This window comes from Triticum dicoccoides, chromosome 7A (assembly GCF_002162155.2).
Source record: "Triticum dicoccoides isolate Atlit2015 ecotype Zavitan chromosome 7A, WEW_v2.0, whole genome shotgun sequence".
NCBI classification, from domain to species: Eukaryota; Viridiplantae; Streptophyta; class Magnoliopsida; order Poales; family Poaceae; genus Triticum; species Triticum dicoccoides.
In genome coordinates, this window is record NC_041392.1 from 711,943,856 (window position 1) to 711,964,207 (window position 20,352).

General features: G+C 46.6%; 1 protein-coding gene across 1 annotated transcript; it reads left to right on the forward strand.

The window, feature by feature from the left end:
- The first annotated feature begins 9,731 nt into the window (after window positions 1-9,731).
- On the forward strand, window positions 9,732-10,396 carry LOC119330085. The gene has a single exon (XM_037603197.1). The coding sequence runs from the start codon at window positions 9,999-10,001 to the stop codon at window positions 10,119-10,121; it is 123 nt and encodes a 40-aa protein (XP_037459094.1). The 5' UTR covers window positions 9,732-9,998; the 3' UTR covers window positions 10,122-10,396.
- Window positions 10,397-20,352: the final 9,956 nt, after the last annotated feature.

Sequence of the window (20,352 nt, forward strand, 5' to 3'; positions counted from 1 at the left end):
TGACACATCAAACAGATGATATCAGCGGAATCTTTTTGGTTTTTTGGACTTAAAAATATTTATCTCTTAAATAAAAACCCAATAAAAAAAATCTGTTTTCATCATTAAATCCGTCGCAAAGAGATCTGCAAAACTAGATTTCATATTGATATATTTCGATGACTTTTTTTAGCCAAAAGTTGCCATGTTGTTACACTGAAGTTGCCATACTGTTGATACTAAAGTTGACATGACTTGTTTCATCTATTTTTTCTTCTAGATTTAAAGCTATCATTGTGTTTTAACTACTTTTCTTGGCAAAATTTACTAATCGACATGGAAAATTTTATTAATTGACCATGGCAATTTTTAGTAATTAACCACGGCAAATTTGATTCATGGATCATGACAATTTTTAGTAATTCATCATGGTAAATTTAGTTTATAGATCATGGCAATTTTATTATTTTGACCATGGCAATTCTAGTATTTTGACCATGGAAATTATTTTTTGTATGAACCATGACAAATTTTAGTGCATGTATCATAGCAAATTTAAGTAATTCACCATCAAAATTTTAGTTTCTGGTTCATGGAATATTTGAGTCATTGACTATGCATTTTTAAAGCAATTGATGACAGATTTCTTTTTAACTATGAACCATGTCAAAATTATTTCATGGATCATGGCAAATTTTAGTAATTCTTCATGGCAAGTTTAGTTTCTTAATTCACTTTTTCATAACATGTCAAAACTTACTTTAAACGTATGAGAAAAAATAGTCGAAACGTGGCAACTTCAGTGTAAACACCATGGCAATTTATGTGCAATAGACATGTCATCTTTTGACCGCCAAAAAATATTGTCGAAACATATCAATATGTGATCTAGTTTTGAAGTCCGCGTTGCGACGAATTTATTGGAGAAAAAGGATTTTCGATTGGATTTTGTATTTAAAAGGTAAAACATTTTAAAGTTTGAAAAATCCAAAAGATTACTGCGGACATCATCTGTTTTTGTCCCTATTTAGATGCATATGTGAAAGAAATAAAAAGGCTAGCCAATGGGTGGCTAGAAGGGCGTTTGACCCAACCTCCTTCAGCCCACAGGTGTAGGCGGAATGCTTCGTGCTACACGTATGACATTTATCAGGTTCCAAAAAAATTACTTATCAAATATCCTGAGCTTATTTGATCTTGGTGAATAGTAAAATAAAAATACACTATTTTTTAAAAAAATCTGAATTTTTTACATGGAAAATATTTTAGTGCGTCAAATCCATGCCAATTTTCAGCGCATTTAAACTTAATTTGCTTTATTCATAAAAAAAAATATTTCGTTCATTTGGCCAGAGATACTAGCCTAAAGTTAGGGTATGTCCAACGCCGTCCTTAAGATGGACGCATTTCCTGGATTTATTTCAGGCCTTTTGGCGATGTGCGTTCAGTGGAAGGAGAAATTCACGTCGACCACGAAAGCGTCTATGGTGACTTCATCAATCCCTAGACGATGTGTCGGCGCAGTCTTTCGAAGGTGCCCATAGGGTAGTATGTGTGTGCGTGTGTTCATGTGGATAAGCGTATATGAATATGCTTGAGCGTCTGCTTCTATACCGTGTTCAAAAAACATACACACTATTTGTTCACGGACTGATCCAGACCAGTCTGCGGATACAGATACGGGAGCCGCCCATCCAACCGCATAGCCTGGCCACCCTTCATTTCAAATGCATAGTAATATGAGCCAATTAAAATAGGATTATCATAGCGCCGGATCACAATAATAAAAAAGCTGGCGAATAGTGGCCAACCGATGTATCACACAACAATTTGTCCTCCCTCATGCTGAAACTTTCTCCTATGCCCCTCTTCTTTGGATCGTCTGGCCAATCCTCCGGGTCAAGGCCCATCGCATCAGCGTACATGTTCTGGCACAACTGCCAGGTGTATGAGTCCGTATATAGGGTGTACGTGCTTGACTGCTGGGTGTACGTGCCCCGCTGTTGGGTGTACACCTTTGGCTCTAAGTCCTCCACTTTTCCATCCTCGAAGCCAACACCGCCTCCATCATGGATCATCTCCATCAACTCCATGCCCGCATCATCATACATCGTCTTGCTCAGTTGAGACATACCGCTGAATAAAGAGCGAGCACCGAGCTGATCCACACCCGGTGTCCAGACAAGATACGACGATGCCGAGTTGGCAAAATATAGTGGTGCCGCATTGGCGTCGACAAAATACAACACGTACTCAGCAGCGAAGATTGGGGACTACCGGCCGAGCTGCTTGGCGGCGTAGAAGTAGGGACGCTGGTATTGGTGTGACTAGGGCAGCTTGTGCATGGACGACGGCGACGATGCCTCACGTCCCCACCCCGACCGGCCCCTCCACCTCGTTCCCTCCCCCTGCACCCTGCTCAGCACCCTCTTGAAGCTTTGCCTTCCTTTTGATGTGGCAGGCTTGTTGTGTCGCTGAGTTGATCTTGCGGACCTAGCATCCTCCACTTTCGTCGACTCCGTCAGTTTTAAGTATGGGACTATGCAACGGCAGAAGGTGAAAAGCACAGGAATTAGGGTGGAGGGTGGCGGCAATCAGAGTGGAGAGGGTTGGGAAAGCGCGGGTTTTGGCGCAGAAACTGTGCGGGCCGCTCCAAATGCGCAGGCTCTACCTCAATTTTGTGTGGGCCCAAGGTGTCAGACGTGTACATGGCAAAGGTCGGGAATCTTGCAAAGCCTACCTAGTTTGCTTACAGTTTGCAAGAAAACAGAAAGGCGGGCGCGTCCACAAACAAATAAGGGTTCGCCTTTGATGGCAAACTGCGTTTGGACAGCTTCGTCCAGACAATTGCCGGCATTTTGATGGTCCACATTTAAAATGCTCTTACAGACCATCTTGTTTGTATGTAACTGCACTATGTGTACTGGAGCATCTTTGATAGATGCCCTATAATAGAGCATCTTTTGGTGATTGGAGCAAATTTGGCAACACCCATGTACAACCCCAAAGACCTCCAACTCCAAAAGATGCCCTAAAGACATTTTTTTAATATTGATAGACCAATTCAAACAAACATCCAAGTATTGCATAGATTTAAATCCTAAACATAAAGGTTCGTCATACTACTTCATCAAACAAAAAAGAGCACTACTACTCTACTCGTCCGACCCATAGTCAATGTCGGTGGAGTTCCTTTATGCTAGGGTCTACTCTTGATCGGAAGTGAACCCCTCCTCCTACGAGTCGAGGGGTTGGCCTTGTTCTCCTCCTTGTTCTACTCCTTCTTCGGTGGTCTCGCTTCCAAAAGAACTCTGCCTTGTATTGGACATATTGTGTGTTCTCCCTCGCAAACCTTGCCATGCTCTCCGCATCGCTCTCACCGGGAAGAATTTGGATGTCCTACTTATTCTTCTCCTCCTCATTGATTGGCACAATGGTCACCAGCGGACCAATGAACTTCACATCCTCCTGGGTTGCGACCTCCGGGAAGTTGAGCTCCTCTCGTAGCTCGTCGAACCGCCAAACGGCAACATCGTAGGCTCGCACCATGAGGTCTGCCAACTTAAACGTGTCAAGCCAGTAGAGAGGGTTGTTGCACTGGAACTCGACATCGAAGATGTTGTAGCCACGCGCCCGCACCCCATTGCAAGCCGGTCTTGCTCTTGGACTTGAGCTTCGATGGCATTGCGGTGCTGTAAGTACAGCGACAATGTGGCGATGAAACGAGACAGTGGAAGCACGGAGGTGGTGCAACATCGGCTAGGGACGGGCGACTGTCGAATCAAGTGTGCGGTGGTGGCGGAGGTGTGGAGGTGGGCGTCGACAAAATAGAGGTCGCGCAGTGGCAGATTCAGTTGGTGCAGTGGGAAACGACGACATGGGTGAAGATCCGACGACAGCAGTGTGTGACGTGATGCGGATTTGGCCAATTTGGTGGCGGCGGTGGTGCAACAGTGGTGCGGCTATCGCGTGGGGGTAGGGCTGCTACGACACTGGATTTTTTTTGCTCCAAAGGCCCAGGTGTTGCACATTTGCAATACTTGCTGCCCCATTTTGGTGGTGTTGTATATTCAGAGTAATTTTTTATAGATAGGGCACCTATTAGAGCATTATATTAGCCTAAAAAGTGGCAAGGTTGCAACGGCGCATCCTTGCAGGTTGGGGTTCGGCTCCCACCAGGAGCAAATTTCTACGATCTCACTCAGTTGGGCTACTTTTACAAAAATATATCCTGGGTTCTGGTGCCCATGTATCTCAAATTTTTATAGATGGGCACCTATTAGAGCATTATTTTAGCCTAAAAAGTGGTCATGGCTTATTATGCGACACCTATTGGAGATGCTCTTATTGTTTTAAAATAGGCGCAAGCTGTGTCCCTCTTTAAATTGAGAAACTCTAACAAGAAACCAAGCAACCTACATCAAAGTTTTAAGTGTTTGAACAACATAAATCAATTACAAGAAAAAAGAATATACACACCATGGCTACACATCTAACAAAATAACCAAACAAAAGTGCACATTGAGTGGCCACATTGGATGAGCAAGTAAAGTCACTATTGATGGACCGCCACCCAGAGTCGTTGCTCCGGCATCTAAGATCCAGCCCACCGCCAACATTGCACTTTAAAAACTACGGAAGGAATAGCAAGAAGGCATCTCCCTCCACACATGGCCCGACATCGACTATCGAGTCTCAGCGAATCTGGTGACTCAACCACGCTACATCCCCAACCAGACCCAACTGGACCGAGCATAGATACAGTTCAGTGCCACTGATGCCCACTTTCGAGTACGCCATGGCAATAGCCCTCTGTCCTTGGCCCACAGACACCCACACATCACCATACCTGTGGCCATCAGAACCAAAACATACGATGATGTGGCAGCCCGACTTAGGACTGGACCGACACGACCGAGAGAGGTTGCAAAGGGGAGGGATCAGATTTTCCATGGATCTGCTCCGACATCGACCATGATGGCCAACCGAGAAACCTGGGACTGGAGCACCGTCCATGGCCACCATGCTTTCTCGTGAGCAGTAGGCACCACAGGCACGTAGAACCTAGATTAATCCCTACATCCCTGGCCACCTCCATGCCACCACGCCACGCGGCGGAACTCCCCAGCGCCGCCGCCCCTAGGCGTCCTTGTTTGCTATGGCCCTCATGTTTTCTACGTCTCCTTGTTGCTACACTTATTCCACGACTATTACTTCATTGTTAGAGACGCAAAGGTAAAGGTCCACCATGCTACACCCCTCATGTTTTCTGTGTCTCCTTGTTTCTCAATTCTTCCATGACCATCACTTTATTGTTAGAGACACAAAGGTAAATGTACAACCACACTATGCCCCTCGTGTTTTCTGCGTCTCCTTGTTGTTGCACTTCTTCCACGACCATCACTTCATGGTTAGAGACACAAAGGTAAAGGTCCAGCCATGCTACGCCCCTCATATTTTCTACGTCTCCTTGTTGCTGCACTTCCTTCATGACCATCATTCATTGTTAGAGACACAAAGATAAGTGTCTAGCCAGGCTACGCTGCTCATGCTTTCTGCGTCTCCTTATTGCTGCATTTCCTCCACAACCATCACTTCATTGTTAGAGACACAAAGGTAAATGTCCAGCCATGCTATGCCCCTCATTTTTTTCCGTGTCTCCTTGTTGTTGCACTTCTTCCACGACAATTGTTAGAGACACAAAGGTAAAGATGCGGTCATGCTACGCCCCTCGCGTTGTCTACATCTCCGTGTTGCTGCACTTCTTCCACAACCATCACTTCATTGTTAGAGATAGAAAGGTAAAGATGCGGTCATGCTACGACCCTCATGTTTTATATGTTTCCTTGTTGCTGCACTTCTTCCACGACCATCGCTTCATTGTTAGAGACACAAAGCTAAAGGTGGAGTGATGCTACGTCCATCACGTTTTCTACATCTTCTTATTGTTGCGCTTCTTCCACGACCATCACTTTTATTGTTAGAGACACAAAGGTAAAGGTGCAGCCATGCTACGCCCCTCATGTTTTCTACGTCTCCTTGTCGCTGTATTTCTTCCATGACCATCACTTCATTGTTAGGGACATGAAGGTAAAGGTGCAGCAATGTTGCGCCCCTCACGTTTTCTACGTCTCTGCTGCACTTCTTCCACGACCATCATCTTTGTTGTTAGAGACACAAAGGTAAAGGTGCAGCCATGCTATGGCCCTCACGTTTTCTACGTCTCCTTGTCGCTACACCTCTTCCACGACCATTCATTTCATTGTTAGAGACACAAAGGTAAAGGTGCAGCCATGCTATGCCCCTCACGTTTTCTACGTCTCCTTGTCGCAGCATTTCTTCCACGGCCATCGCTTCATTGTTAGGGACATGACTCACATTTTCTACATCTCCTTGTTGCCGCACTTCTTCCATGACCATCCCTTCATTGTTAAAGACAGAAAGGTAAAGATGCAGCCATGCTATGACCCTCATGGTTTATACGTCTCCTTGTTGCTGCACTTCTTCCACGACCATCGCTTCATTGTTAGAGACACAAAGCTAAAGGTGCAGTGATGCTACGTCCCTCACGTTTTCTACATCTTCTTGTTGTTGCACTTCTTCCACGCCCACCACTTTCATTGTTAGAGACACAAAGGTAAAGGTGCAGCCATGCTACGCTCCTCACGTTTTCTACGTCTCCTTGTCGCTGCATTTCTTCCATGACCATCCCTTCATTGTTAAAGACAGAAAGGTAAAGATGCAGCAATGCTGCGTCCCTCACATTTTCTACGTCTCTGCTGCACTTCTTCCACGGCCATCATCTTTATTGTTAGAGACACAAAGGTAAATGTGCAGCCATGCTATGGCCCTCACGTTTTCTACGTCTTCTTGTTGCTACACCTCTTCCACGACCATTCATTTCATTGTTAGAGACACAAAGGTAAAGGTGCACCATGCTACGCCCCACACATTTTCTACGTCTCCTTGTTGTTGGACTTCTTCCATGACCATCACTTTAATTGTTAGAGACACAAAGGTACAGGTGCGGCCATGGCCACCCCTAATGGATTCACATGATTATGGTCAGTACCTAATCTTCCGCTATATATAAAGTGTTCTACTTGGAGATCAAAATCCTATTATGTTAATCTTAAGGAATTATTCTAAAAGAAAGCAACCCAGACACACAACCCTGCGGAGCATGGGGCTCCAACACGGGTGGCGGGCAAGGCGCACAGTGCTCTGCCGCCAACAGCCAACTTGTTTGACAGTCAGTTCCTTGATCAATTGTACTCCTTTCTTCCTCGTTTATTAGGGCCCATCATGTTTAGGGTCGAACTTTGATTATAAATTTAACAAATAATATAAACCACATGTCACAAAACTTATACGTTGTGAATCCACTTTCTGGTATTAATACAATAGTACATTTTTTGTAGAATATAAATTTATTTCATTAGTCGTGCATATGCTTAAAATTTTACACAAAATATGAGAAAACCCATAAACCACTTTGATCTAAAACATCAGGAGACCAGTAAACCGGAACGGAGGAAGTATGTAAGCTCGCCTAGTCATGACGGTTAGTACCTTGTGTGTAGTAAATAGAAGTTGTGCGTCGCCGCGAATCTCCCTCCACGTCGTGCTCACATGTAGCGCCGCTTGGACTCTTGACTGGAATTGTTTTTACAGTCATGGAAGTACACAGATTCATATTTAATCCACCAATCGAAGAAAGCAAAGATGGTTACTCCTGTGCACCCATCATGCATCAAGGAGGCCAGGCCGACAGGCGCACATGCACCCCCAACCCCGGCCTCCAAGTGGTTACTTTGTTAACATCTGCCTACGAGTTGGTCCTTGGCACCTCGTCCCGGCGACACTCTCTTAATGACTTGTCCTAAAAAAAGCATGTGCTCCCGACCTCACTAGTCGCTAATGAGATCCCGGTGTCCCATTAATCAAAAAAATACCTTTGTCAAGCCTCAGGTACCCCCTATCTCCTGATACCTGGACGCAAACTGATATTTTAGAAAAAGAAAAGGCAAAGGAGTATCTCTGTCTCTGCATTGTGAGGGCATCTTCGACGCTGTGCATTAAAATTGACAATAAACATTCACGACATGTTCGGATGTGTTCACGGATAATGGAACAGCGATCATCCAATTCGGTGCACCAAATATCCGTTTTAAAAAGAAAATAACAAAATAAAACCTAACCAGATATCTGCCATGCAACCTAATTTTGAATCATCGTTCTACAACAATTCAACTATACATTTAAAATCTAATAAAAGCGCCAGATGTTAACCCATAGTCCTCGAAAGCGGCCTTCGTCTCAGGCTTTCTCTCCTCGAGATTGAACTTCTCCATCGATGCATGAGTTCACCCACATGGGATGCCCCTTGAGTCCCATACAACAATGTGTCAATGTGAAGAGATTGCCCTCCATCCTTTGGTGCATTGCAGCGACGCGTCCGGGCTATAGAATGTCATGACCATCAAGTTCCAACATTCAATGATCAATGAACTGACCAGCACGTAGAGCAACATGAAAGCAAAACTTACGATATCCATGATTGGCATGCCTGTTAGCCACATTATTTCCGCTTGCAAAATCGCACCGCAATATTTCATGACAGCTTTTGAAATGGTGTACCACTGATGTGACTTCGTATTGCAGTCATGGATCACATCCAAATTGTAGGGTGTTTGTGCTTGTGCTCATGAAACCAAAAAATGCACATGTTGCAAATACATCGTGGCCAACCACGCGTTGCACAGCAATGCATTCTCCCTCACTGGTGCCCCACCATCGTACTTGCTTCATGTTAAACAAGGAGAAATTAGAAAAAAGATCTCAATGACATTTGGTCTAACACTCCATGGACGACATTAGCAGGAGCAAACGGTACCTGGGCTGAGGACTAATTCTGAGGTGAAATGACAGCAAAGTACAAGGCGCCTGGGTGGAGCAACGGTTTCCTGGCAAAAACTGGGCGGCGATCTTGGTGGGTGCGGATACGGAGTAAGAAGGGAGGGATGAAGTGGGGAAAGGGCTCCGAGGCGAGGGCTTTGGTGGGCGGGATGTGCCGAAGTCTGACTTGGCGGGCGTCCAGACTCCCCCAAACCTTCTCAGCTTTGTTTTTGGTTTGGTGGAATTTGGACGTGCAAACCACGACAGTTTGATGCAAAGCGTTGGATGACACAAAGTGTTTAAACATTTTTCCCCAGATTTTAGCAGCGTTTGATGCAATGATGTTGGAGATGCCCTAAACATTCTCCACCCCTTGTTTCAAAAGAAAAAAACATTCTCCACCCCAGCCGGTTTGCTGCGGTGGACTCGCAGTAGGCCGTGACTAGGAACGACAGGTGAAAGAAAAAGAAAGGAGGAAAACGGTGACCCGCGCACGGTCCGATCGATCAGATCCGAGTCATGAACCACCATGGGAACGAGACAGCGGAGGTGGGAGAGGTTGTGGCCTGCACTGGCCTGAGCTGGAGCGCACGAGGACCAAGCGTGGAGCTAGCGGTCGACGCACGAGAGGGCGTGCGTGGGAATGGCAGCGACCCCTTCGCCGCCGTGCCCCGACACATTTTCCACCGGGGCCAGGCCGGGGCAGCGCACCGCACGCATGCACGCCCTCTGACGCGGAGCACGACGGCCGAGCCACCTTGCCCGGCGGTCCCGGGGGCAGCAGGAATCCGCGCTGCGCTGTCTGCCGTTGCACGCCCATGTGGCCCTCCCTCCCTCCCCACGCTCGCCCCGCATTATCAACTGCTAAGCCGCCGTCGTCTTCTTCCTTCTACCTCTTTCATCCCTACCAGCTACCTAGCTCGTGTGCGCCATCTGGATCTGAATCTAGCCCCCTCCTCCGTCCCTATATATAAGCCCACCCGTTGCTTGCCGAGGAGAAATCATTGGCCAGAGCAAGAGTTCAGCAACACTCCTTCACTACACCTCGTTCACTTCCAACGATCTCCAGTTCTCCACACCACAGAGAGAGGGAGAGAGAGTGTGTGTGTGTTGAAGCAAAGATGAAGCTTATGGGGAAGAGCCAGAGGAGTGGAGGAGGCTTGAGCAGGAGCCTCAAGGAGCACAGGGCCAGGCTCTACATCATCCAGCGCTGCGTCGTCATGCTCCTCCGCTGGCACGACTGATCGACTCCCTCGCTCCATGGATGGATCGTCCTTCCATTCCATGGATGGTGTTTGAAGCAAAGATATACTTTTTGGTTTTGGGTCTGTGATTGTGCTGTGCCACAATGGTGTCGGCAGGTAGTACTTGTACATAAGAGGCGAGTCAAATTATAGAAGTAGAAGTAGCAGCAAAGCAATAGCGACCCTTCAGCAGGTGTATCCCATTGTACAATTACATCAGTGCCGAATACTGGAATGCAATATATCAGCTGAAAGATAAGGAATCATTGGACCAATCGCTTATCGGCCCGTTCCAAAACTCGTGTGATGCTAGCTGATCTCGGTGTTTCTTGCACGTGTTCCATCTTTTCTTCTATAGATCACATCTACTAGTTACTTTTTTTCCCCACCATGTCCAGCACCGCATCCACAAAGAACTCACCAGAATAATTACCTGCTGCGGAGCGCCACCGTGCTCCAAGAATTCTGAGGAGTCCAGAGAGAGGCAATTCCTCGAGGAGGAGGCCAACATGGCACCGCCACGCACTGTCGCCGTCGTTCAACCTGTGGGTGGCCGTGGCCCAGGAGCAGCAGGTCCTCGGCTACTTCCATGGCCTCAGTCTCGTGAGAAATTCCCGCTGCCAAGGTCTTAGCTCTGAAGCGGCAATGACAGAGATGTTCGCTGCTCACACGAGGGCACGCTCGGATAGCTCCTGCCAGTATGCTCGGGTTCCCTCAGCGGCGCACCGGACATCTCTCCAGGATCAAGACGCTCACGGATGACCCGGCGATCTTGTTTCAGAGAGAACTTCACTGAGCAACTAGAACATCTTAATGATCGTGTCTATTTACTTCTTACTATCAAATATGCCCGTGCGTTGCAACGGGAGAAAAACAATCAGATTATGCAGATGTAATAGAGATAAAAAAAATCTGAATCAAATGCCAGGATAAGGATGAGATAAGGACTTTTAAAATGTCATTTCACAAAATATGTCTGAATGATGTCATGATGACATAAGGGAATTTTGAAAAGTCATTTTAAAAATTGAAAATGTGATGGTTTATAACGACTTGATTTCGTAAGGCACCACAACAACAAAAAATATGGCTGAGCAAACTGCATTGAACCATGCCTGAGCTAGACCGATGAAAGATGTGTCTCGCCTTGACCTAGCGTACCGGTGTTTTTCATAACCAGTAAAACTGTGGTATCAGAATAAATATAGTTGTGTATGAGGCCAAAATAAACATTTAATCATTTTCATATAGCGTACAAAAATGAACCCATAGAAAATTGTGTCAGTTTTTTGGGACTCGGCGCTATACAGAACATGGAAACTTTTCTTTACCCAACGCCCGAGGACTAAATAAAATTATAAAACGGCCTCTATAGATCCTCTAATTAAACCTCTACATAAGCGACTGTTTGTTTTATTTGTCATCTACGGATCTGTTTTAACTTTTGCAAACATTTTCGAAATTTCATGGATATTTTTCTAAAATTACTAAATATGTTTCAAATATACGATCATTTTTCAAAAATCATGAACATTTTTATTTAACTATTTTTTTGAAATCGTGAATTGTTTTATAATATACCAACAATTTTGTGAAATCACGAACATTCTATGGTTTCTCAATATTTTTTAAAAAACTGACAACATTTTAAAATTTGCATTATTTGGAAATCTCTAATTAACTTAAAGAAGGGAAAACAAAAACAGAAATAACAAATGAAAAATCAAAAAATGAAATTAAAAAACAAGGGTGTCACGGCACATGGGCCGGCCCATTGCCGCGTGCGGGGAGCAAGAAGTGTGCAGAGAAAAGGGGAAGAAAAAAGGGCAGGGCCAAGGGTCAAACTCAGGTCTCCTGTGTGAAATTCTGGGGCCTTAGCCACTGCATTACTTGTGTGTTAATGACATATGAGTGTATCAGTGTATAAGAACCAAACTTGATGGCCTTTTTAAAGAAAAAAATGAATCATTTTCTTCACTTATAGGTGGTATAGTGGGTAATTTATGCAACTTTGGGGGCAATTTTTATGACGGACCGCCATAGATTTTTTTCGTCTTCTTCAATTCATAGAAGCCTCCGGTTTCGCTGGGCCAACCCATTGTCGAACTTGTCTTTTTCCCACCATTTCCTTTTTCAGTTTTTTGTTTCCTTTTTCATTTTTTTCCTTTTTCATTTTTTTATTTTTTTAAAAACAAATGCTTCCTCTCTAAAAAAATGTTTAAAATTTCAAAAAAGTTAGCCTTTTCAAATTTTGTTCATAAAATACAAATATTCGCATTTTCTAAAAGTTGTACAAATTTCAAAATAATGTTTGTGTCTCCCAAATTTGCTCGGAATGTCAAAACATGACATTTTTTAAAACGAGCGAACAAAAGTTTGAACATGGACATTTTTTAATTTTTAACTATTTTTTGAAAAACACTAACAAATTTGGAATTTTGAAAAAATAAGATGGTGCCTTAAATTGGTCATACAAGAGAATGGAATTATGGCCATTTGATGGATGTCAGAAAAAAAACATGCTCTCGAACAGGGACGAGACTTGCCTGCTCCCCGCGCGTGCGCCAATCCGTGCTTCCGCATACGTGGCTTGATTTGATTGGAACAAAATAAGGTCCAGCCCCACCCCCTTTAATTCAGGGGGGATGATTAGATTAGAAAGAAAAAAAAGGAAAAAGACAGTCGGGAACACGGATAGGAGCATGGGGAGGGAGCAGGCAAGCCGGATCCCTCGAACAGATCATTTAGGCCTACCCGGACACCCTACGATGGACATGGTCTATTTTTGGACATCCTTGGAGTGATTCTAAATTTTGCAAGCACGTGGGCATGCCCATGATAGGTATCCATGTCAGGTTTGAATGACTTCTGACAATGTATGCACATTGTGACACGTCGAGCCATTTATCGGCCTTTTTTACACTGATGAAACTCCAAAAAAATGCAAAACTTGTTGGAAATCCAAACAACTTGACATGGTGACTTGAATTGGTCATACAAGAAGATTAAAATTTTGCTCACAATTCATAAAACATTAAGGGAGTTTCAAATAATGTCCGTGCTTTCAAATTTTGTTCAAAATTTCAAAAATGTTTCTGTTTTCTAATTTTTTTCTACACGAATAAAAAAATTATGGGAAATTCAAAAAAATGGGTTCTAGTTTTTGTTCTTCTTCCTCAAATTAAATCCTATTTTTCTTTAAAAAAAGCTTTAATGAATATGCTAGTTTTCATTAACTAAATCCCACCTAGCTCCTATGCCGTCTAATTTTACACTGTTAGACTATGTATAGCTTCTGTACTTATGTATGTATTGTAACACAACCATTATATATAATGAGATAAGCCACCCCTAGAGGGTTGTGCTGGTTCCCCAAAACTTATTGTCTTACATAGTATCATGCTAGGTTACGATCGCTTCCGCTTCTAAACCCTAATACCCGCACCGCCGCCGCAGCCGCCGCCGCCTTCACCGCAGCCGCCGCGCCACCGATCGCGCCGCCGCCATGTCGAGCGCCGCCACCACCGGTTCCACTGCTGTGGGCTTCCTCCCGGCCTCTCTTGCGGCTCTGCTCAACCTCCCGCTCGATGCCGTCTCCGTTCCGGCTCCGATCGGGACAAGGAGCATCGGCTCCGTCTTCTCCACGCCGCCGGCGCCCTCGCTTGGGCGTGACCTCGTAGTCCACACCGCGGCGCCGCCGTCCGCTGCGGACTCCGCAGGCGTCGTCCCGCCGCTCCTGCCGCAAGCGGATCACACCGCCACGCTGGCGGGGTTGGCGGCGTCCGCCCCGGCCGCCAGCCTTGCGGCGTCCGAACCGGCCGCGAGCTTTGCGGCGCTCGCCCTGGCTGCGGTCCCGCCTCCTCCCGCATCGGCTTCGGTGCCTCTGGCTGCCTCCATGGTGTTTGCACCCCAGGCAGCCTCCTCGATGGGATCGTCTTCGCCGCCGCCGTTTCACTTCGGTCATCTCATCACCATCAAGCTCTCCGCCGACAACTACATCTTCTGGCGTGCGCAGGTTCTCCCGCTCTTGGGGAGTCACTACCTGCTAGGCTACGTCGACGGATCGCTTCCCTGCCCACCCGCGTTGGTAGACAGCGTGCACGGTCCGGTCTACAATCCGGCCCATCGCGTCTGGACGGGGCAGGACCAGGCGAACCTCTCCTCCATCCAGGGGTCGCTCTCGCCGGCAGTTGCCGGCCTTGTTGTCTTCGCGAAGACGTCTCATGAGGCCTGGACCATCCTTGAGCGCACCTTTGCAGCTCAGTCCCAGGCTCGTGTCTCTACACTCCGTCGTCAGCTTGGAGAGTGTCAGAAGCTTGACTCCACTGCCACTGAGTTCTACAACAAGGTCAAGGGCCTCGCCGACACATTGGCCTCCATTGGACAGCCCCTCACCGACTCCGAGTTCAACTCGTTTATTATCAATGGTCTTGATGAGGAGTATGATGCCTTAGTCGAGATCATCAACGAGCGGGGCAACTCGACACCCATGCTGGCACACGAGGTTTTCTCTCGGCTCCTTCTCACTGAGCAACGGGTCGAGACTCGCCGCACCAGGGGCACTGGATCCCTCTCGGCCAACGCCGCCACCAAGGGTGGCCGCTCTTCTTCATCACCCCGGTCTCCCTTGGGGCTGCCACCGTCGCCCGCCTCGGCCCCCCCACCTACTGCGACCTTACCGGGGGCTGGCGGTCCACGTGTGTGTCAGCTTTGTGGTCGCGATGGGCACTGGGCCTCCAAGTGTCATAAGCGCTTCCAGCGAAGCTTCCTTGGTCTTGGCAATGACGGCAAAGATACACGCAACAATGCCCGTCAGGTCGCCATGGCTGATCGTCCCGCGCTGCAGAAGCAACAGGGACACACTCAGTCCTACTCCATCGATCCACACTGGTACATGGACTCTGGGGCGACAGAGCATCTGACCAGCGAGATGGGGAAGCTTCACACTCGTGAACCCTATCATGGCTCCGACAAGATCCACACCGCCAATGGAGCAGGTATGCACATCTCTCATATTGGTCAAGCATCTCTTCTCACTAGACATGCCAATAGGAATCTTCAGCTTCGCAATGTTCTTCGAGTTCCATCTGTGACCCGTAATCTTCTTTCAGTTCCTAAACTCACACGTGATAATAATGTGCTTTGTGAATTTCACCCTTTTGATCTTTTTATTAAGGATCGGGGCACGAGGGACATTCTTCTTAGTGGGCGGTTGTGCCAGGGCCTCTACCGTCTGGAGCATCCTGGCGTCGCTCGCGTTTTCAGTGGAGTTCGGGTCTCTCCATCACAGTGGCATGCTCGTCTTGGTCATCCGGCCACACCTATTGTCCGTCATATTTTGCGTCGTCATGAGCTTCCTAGTTTGTCTAGTAATAAAGATGTAGCAGTGTGTGATGCTTGTCAGCAGGGGAAGAGTCATCAACTTCCTTTTTCGGAGTCCAGTCGTGAGGTGAAACATCCTTTAGAACTTGTGTTTTCAGATGTATGGGGTCCTGCTCAGACTTCTGTCAGTGGTCATAATTACTATATCAGTTTCGTTGATGCTTATAGTCGCTTTACCTGGCTTTACCTTATTAAACGCAAATCTGATGTGTTTGATATTTTTGTTCAGTTTCAAAAACATGTTGAACGTCTTCTCAAGCACAAAATTGTTCATGTCCAGTCGGATTGGGGGGGGCGAGTATCGCAACCTCAACTCTTTCTTTCAGTCGCTTGGGATAGCTCATCGTTTAGCATGTCCACATACACATCAATAGAATGGTTCAGTCGAACGTAAGCATCGTCATATTGTTGAAGCTGGTCTTACTCTTTTGGCCCATGCATCTGTTCCGTTTCGGTTTTGGAGTGATGCTTTCACCACTGCATGCTTTCTCATCAACCGTACTCCTACTCGTGTTTAATCATGAAGACTCCCATTGAGGTTCTCCTTAATGAACAACCTGATTATACCTTTCTCAAGGTATTTGGGTGTGCTTGCTGGCCGCATCTTCGTCCATATAACAAGCGCAAGCTTGAGTTTCGTTCTAAGAAGTGTGTTTTTCTTGGCTATAGCTCTCTTCATAAAGGTTACAAATGTCTTCATGTTCCCACTAATCGTGTCTATATATCTCGGGACGTCGTGTTTGATGAGCATGTTTTTCCCTTTGCCAACCTTCCTGTGTCTATTGTCGAACCACCATCCCTGCATTCATCCTTTGTTGCTTCTGACCAATTTGATGATGTTGCATACTCTCCTTTGCTGTTACCTAACCATGGTGCAGGAACCGGACGTGGAGCTCGTTTGGAGCTGTTGGAGGATTCACCATCATCATCGTCGTCTTCTGGTGGGCACGTCGATCGCCCTATGTTGCATGGCGTCGATTCGCGTGCTCATGCATGGTCACCCGACGAGCCCGTCGCGCCGAGCATCTCCACTGCTCGGTCCGCTACGCCAGCGATCGCCGAGTTTCCAGCGGCTCGGCCTTTTTCGCCAGCGGCCACCGAGTCGCCCGCGGCTCGACCGTCACGCCGTCTTCGCCTGCGGCTCGGCCCGTCACGCCGTCTTCGCCCGCGGCTCGGGTCCTCATGTCGCCTTCATCCGCGGATCGGCCCGCGACACTGGCCGCGCCACGGCCCACTATGCCGAGCTCGCCAACGGCCCGGTCTGTGATGCCGGAGTCGCCAGCTGCTTCGTCTGCTCTGCCGGTTTCGCCGGTGGGCCGGCCTTCTTCGTCGACCGAGTCCGAGGCTACCGTGACTGGCTCCTCGTCACCGGCTGACTCGTCAACGTCGCCGTCCTCCAGCCCGTTGCAGGCTGCTCCGTCGACCTCGGTGGTTCCTATGTCCCGACCACATACACGCAGTCGCAGTGGCATTTTCAAACCTAAGGAACGTAAGGATGGTACGGTTGCTTGGTTGGCTGCTTGTTTGGCTGCTGCTGTTGCGGATCCATCTTCTGAGCCTCGCACATATCAGGCTGCCCTGCGCATTCCACATTGGCGAGAGGCTATGGAGCAGGAGTTTCATGCTCTTCTTCGTAACAAGACATGGACTCTCGTTCCTCCACCACCACGGGTAAATGTTATTGACTCAAAATGGGTATTCAAAGTGAAGAAGCATTCGGATGGATCTATTGAGCGTTACAAAGCGCGACTTGTTGCTCGCGGTTTTCGGCAGCGTCATGGTCTTGACTATGAGGACACCTTCAGTCCTGTCGTCAAGCCTACCACTATTCGGCTTCTTCTCTCCATTGCTGTTTCTCGTGGTTGGTCACTTCGTCAATTTGATGTGCAGAATGCTTTTCTACATGGATTTTTGGAGGAAGAGGTTTATATGAAACAGCCGCCTGGTTTCTCTGATCCTGATCGTCCTGACTATATCTGTCGTCTTTCCAAAGCACTATATGATTTGAAGCAAGCTCCTCGTGCCTGGCATGCCCGCCTTGCCTCTGCCCTTCGTGCTCATGGGTTTGTGCCGTCCACTGCTGACACTTCATTATTTCTTCTACAGAAGCCAGAAGTCACTATGTACCTTTTGGTATATGTCGATGATATTATCCTTGTCAGCTCTTCTCAGTATGCTGCTAATGCTCTTGTCTGCTCTCTTGGTGCTGATTTTGCGGTCAAAGATCTTGGGAAGCTTCACTACTTTCTTGGAGTTGAGGTCACTTCTCGTGCTACTGGTCTTGTCCTTACGCAGAAGAAGTACTCCTTGGAGTTGTTACAAAGAGCTGGCATGCTGAAGTGCAAACCGACCACCACACCCATGTCGTCTACCGACAAGATAACAGCTGTTGATGGTGAGCTTTTGTCTCCTGCGGATGCCACAGAGTACAGGAGCATTGTTGGTGGACTTCAGTACTTGACGATCACGAGACCAGATATCTCTTATGCTGTTAACAGGGTTTGTCAGTATCTTCAGGCTCCCAGAGATACTCATTGGGCTGCTGTTAAACGCATTCTTCGTTATGTTCAGTTCACCCTGACATTTGGTATGCATATTCGGCCGACTTCCTCTCGGGTCCTTTCGGCCTTCTCTGATGCAGATTGGGCTGGTAGCCTAGATGACAGGCGATCCACGGGGGGTTATGCATTATTCTTTGGCTCTAATTTGATCGCCTGGAGTGCTCGGAAACAGGCTACTGTGTCACGTAGCAGTACTGAAGCTGAGTACAAGGCTGTGGCTAATGCTACTGCAGAGATTATTTGGGTGCAGTCTTTGCTTCAGGAGTTGGGTTTGTCTCAACTATAGCCTCCTATTCTTTGGTGTGATAACATCGGTGCTACATACCTTTCTGCAAATCCAGTATTTCATGCCCGAACGAAACACATTGAAGTTGACTATCACTTTGTACGGGAACGTGTATCGCAGAAGCAACTCCAGATCAAGTTTATCTCATCTAAGGATCAACTTGCAGACATCTTCACTAAGCCTTTACCGCTGCCACAGTTTGAGGCTTGTAGGCGCAATCTTACCGTTCTCAGTTCTTTAGAAAGTGGCTAAGATTGAGGGAGGGTGTTAGACTATGTATAGCTTCTGTACTTATGTATGTATTGTAACACAACCATTATATATAATGAGATAAGCCACCCCTAGAGGGTTGTGCTGGTTCCCCAAAACTTATTATCTTACATACACGAAGATTTGGGTGATCTTTTTTTCTTTTCAATTTTTGGTTTAATAGATTTATGTGTTTTTTTTCGTGTTTTCACGCCACACACAACTAGAATTGTCCGCTTCCGCACGGCATGCAACAGCAATTGCTTGTCGACCGGTCTCGTGCAACCGGAGTTGCATATGCCGCCGATTGTGCGCAATCCATGTCCATCGGCTGTGCGTAACTGCACAATTGATCATCTGCAAACAAAGCCTAGTCTGAAAGCTAGCCCAGGTGCAGCAAGAAGCGTACAAGTCTGAAACTAGCTGAATGCGAGGCAGAAGTCCTTCGACTATCACACAATAATTAGCATAGAACAAAACAGAGTATTAAGGCATGATCAGCATATGACATTGAACACAACAGTTCCTACTAAAGAGAAGAAAACTGATTAAAAAGCACACTTTACATTCATCCTGCTCGATGAACAGCACAAGTTTGTTAGAGTTTTACCTTGCACATAGAGAAGGAGGTTCCCCTGGTTAGGAACTAATGGTTCAGCAATTGTTTGCCGTTTCTTCTTTGCTATTGAACAACATTGTTTCTGTTGCTAACAACAAACTTATTCATCGATTCTGTATAAATGCTTGGTTAATCTGTTGAAGATATGTACATCTAATTTCAGTACATGATGGCGTACCGCGGTTTCCACTTAATTTATAAAGAGGTTGCCTATCTGTTAAGTATTTCTTTACGGAGGTCGGAGGGAGTACTTACTACATAAGTTCGAACTAATAGCCTTTATTTGAACTGTTTCCAGCTATAATAGTCGAATACAGGGAAGCTGTTGTCCAGTAGAGCCCTTATATTTTATGTCCTTCTCATACGGAGTATACTACTTAACGTCTCGATACCAGGAACCACATTATCTTTGTGTATTTCCATAAGCAATGTTATTGAGAACTGTCATGTGTTTGGCTCATGCAGGACATGTGCAACTGTGGAAAGCTCAAGTGATGCATGCAGATGGTACAAAGAATCAAGCCTGGAAGATAATTTGGAGCTTGCCTTGCCCAAGTAAAGCAAACCATTTTATTTGGAGGCTTGGATGGGACAGTCCATCGACCCGGCCAAATGCTTGAATGTGAAACATTGATGATGATCCCTTATGCTCTGTATGCCGTAGACAGAACGAATATGGTGGAGCACCTCACCTGTTTTTGAAGTGTAAGCATGTCGCATCGTGGTGCTCCTCGAAGAAGAAAGGCAGAATCTCTCACGAGGTGCATCTCAGCTAAAGAGACTGCCAATCACATTTTGGAAAAAAGAGGCAAGTGTGGCTACGAATGAAGCTGGACACTTCCATGTGGCTCCGGTGGTCTGACCCGCAAATCGGGGACGCAGTCGATTCAGTCCAAGACTTTTCAGATACAAAACACTTTCTCTGAATTCAGTTAACATCGTCTGATGGTAAAAAACACTTTCTCTGAATTCAGATACTATATGCCCGTTCCTGCCAGCTCCTGGCATGGTTGTTTGCTGGAGCAAGCGGGGGGCTTTGATTGGCACATGTGACATGTGGATCAATTGTCCTGAAGCTCGACCAGGCTCTGCAACATACATGCCGTGCAGCATAAATTGTTGATTCAGAAGCAG

Bases quoted from the DNA above. Each gene is read 5' to 3' on its own strand.
- LOC119330085 (XM_037603197.1), top strand. From the start codon at position 9,999: ATGAAGCTTATGGGGAAGAGCCAGAGGAGTGGAGGAGGCTTGAGCAGG.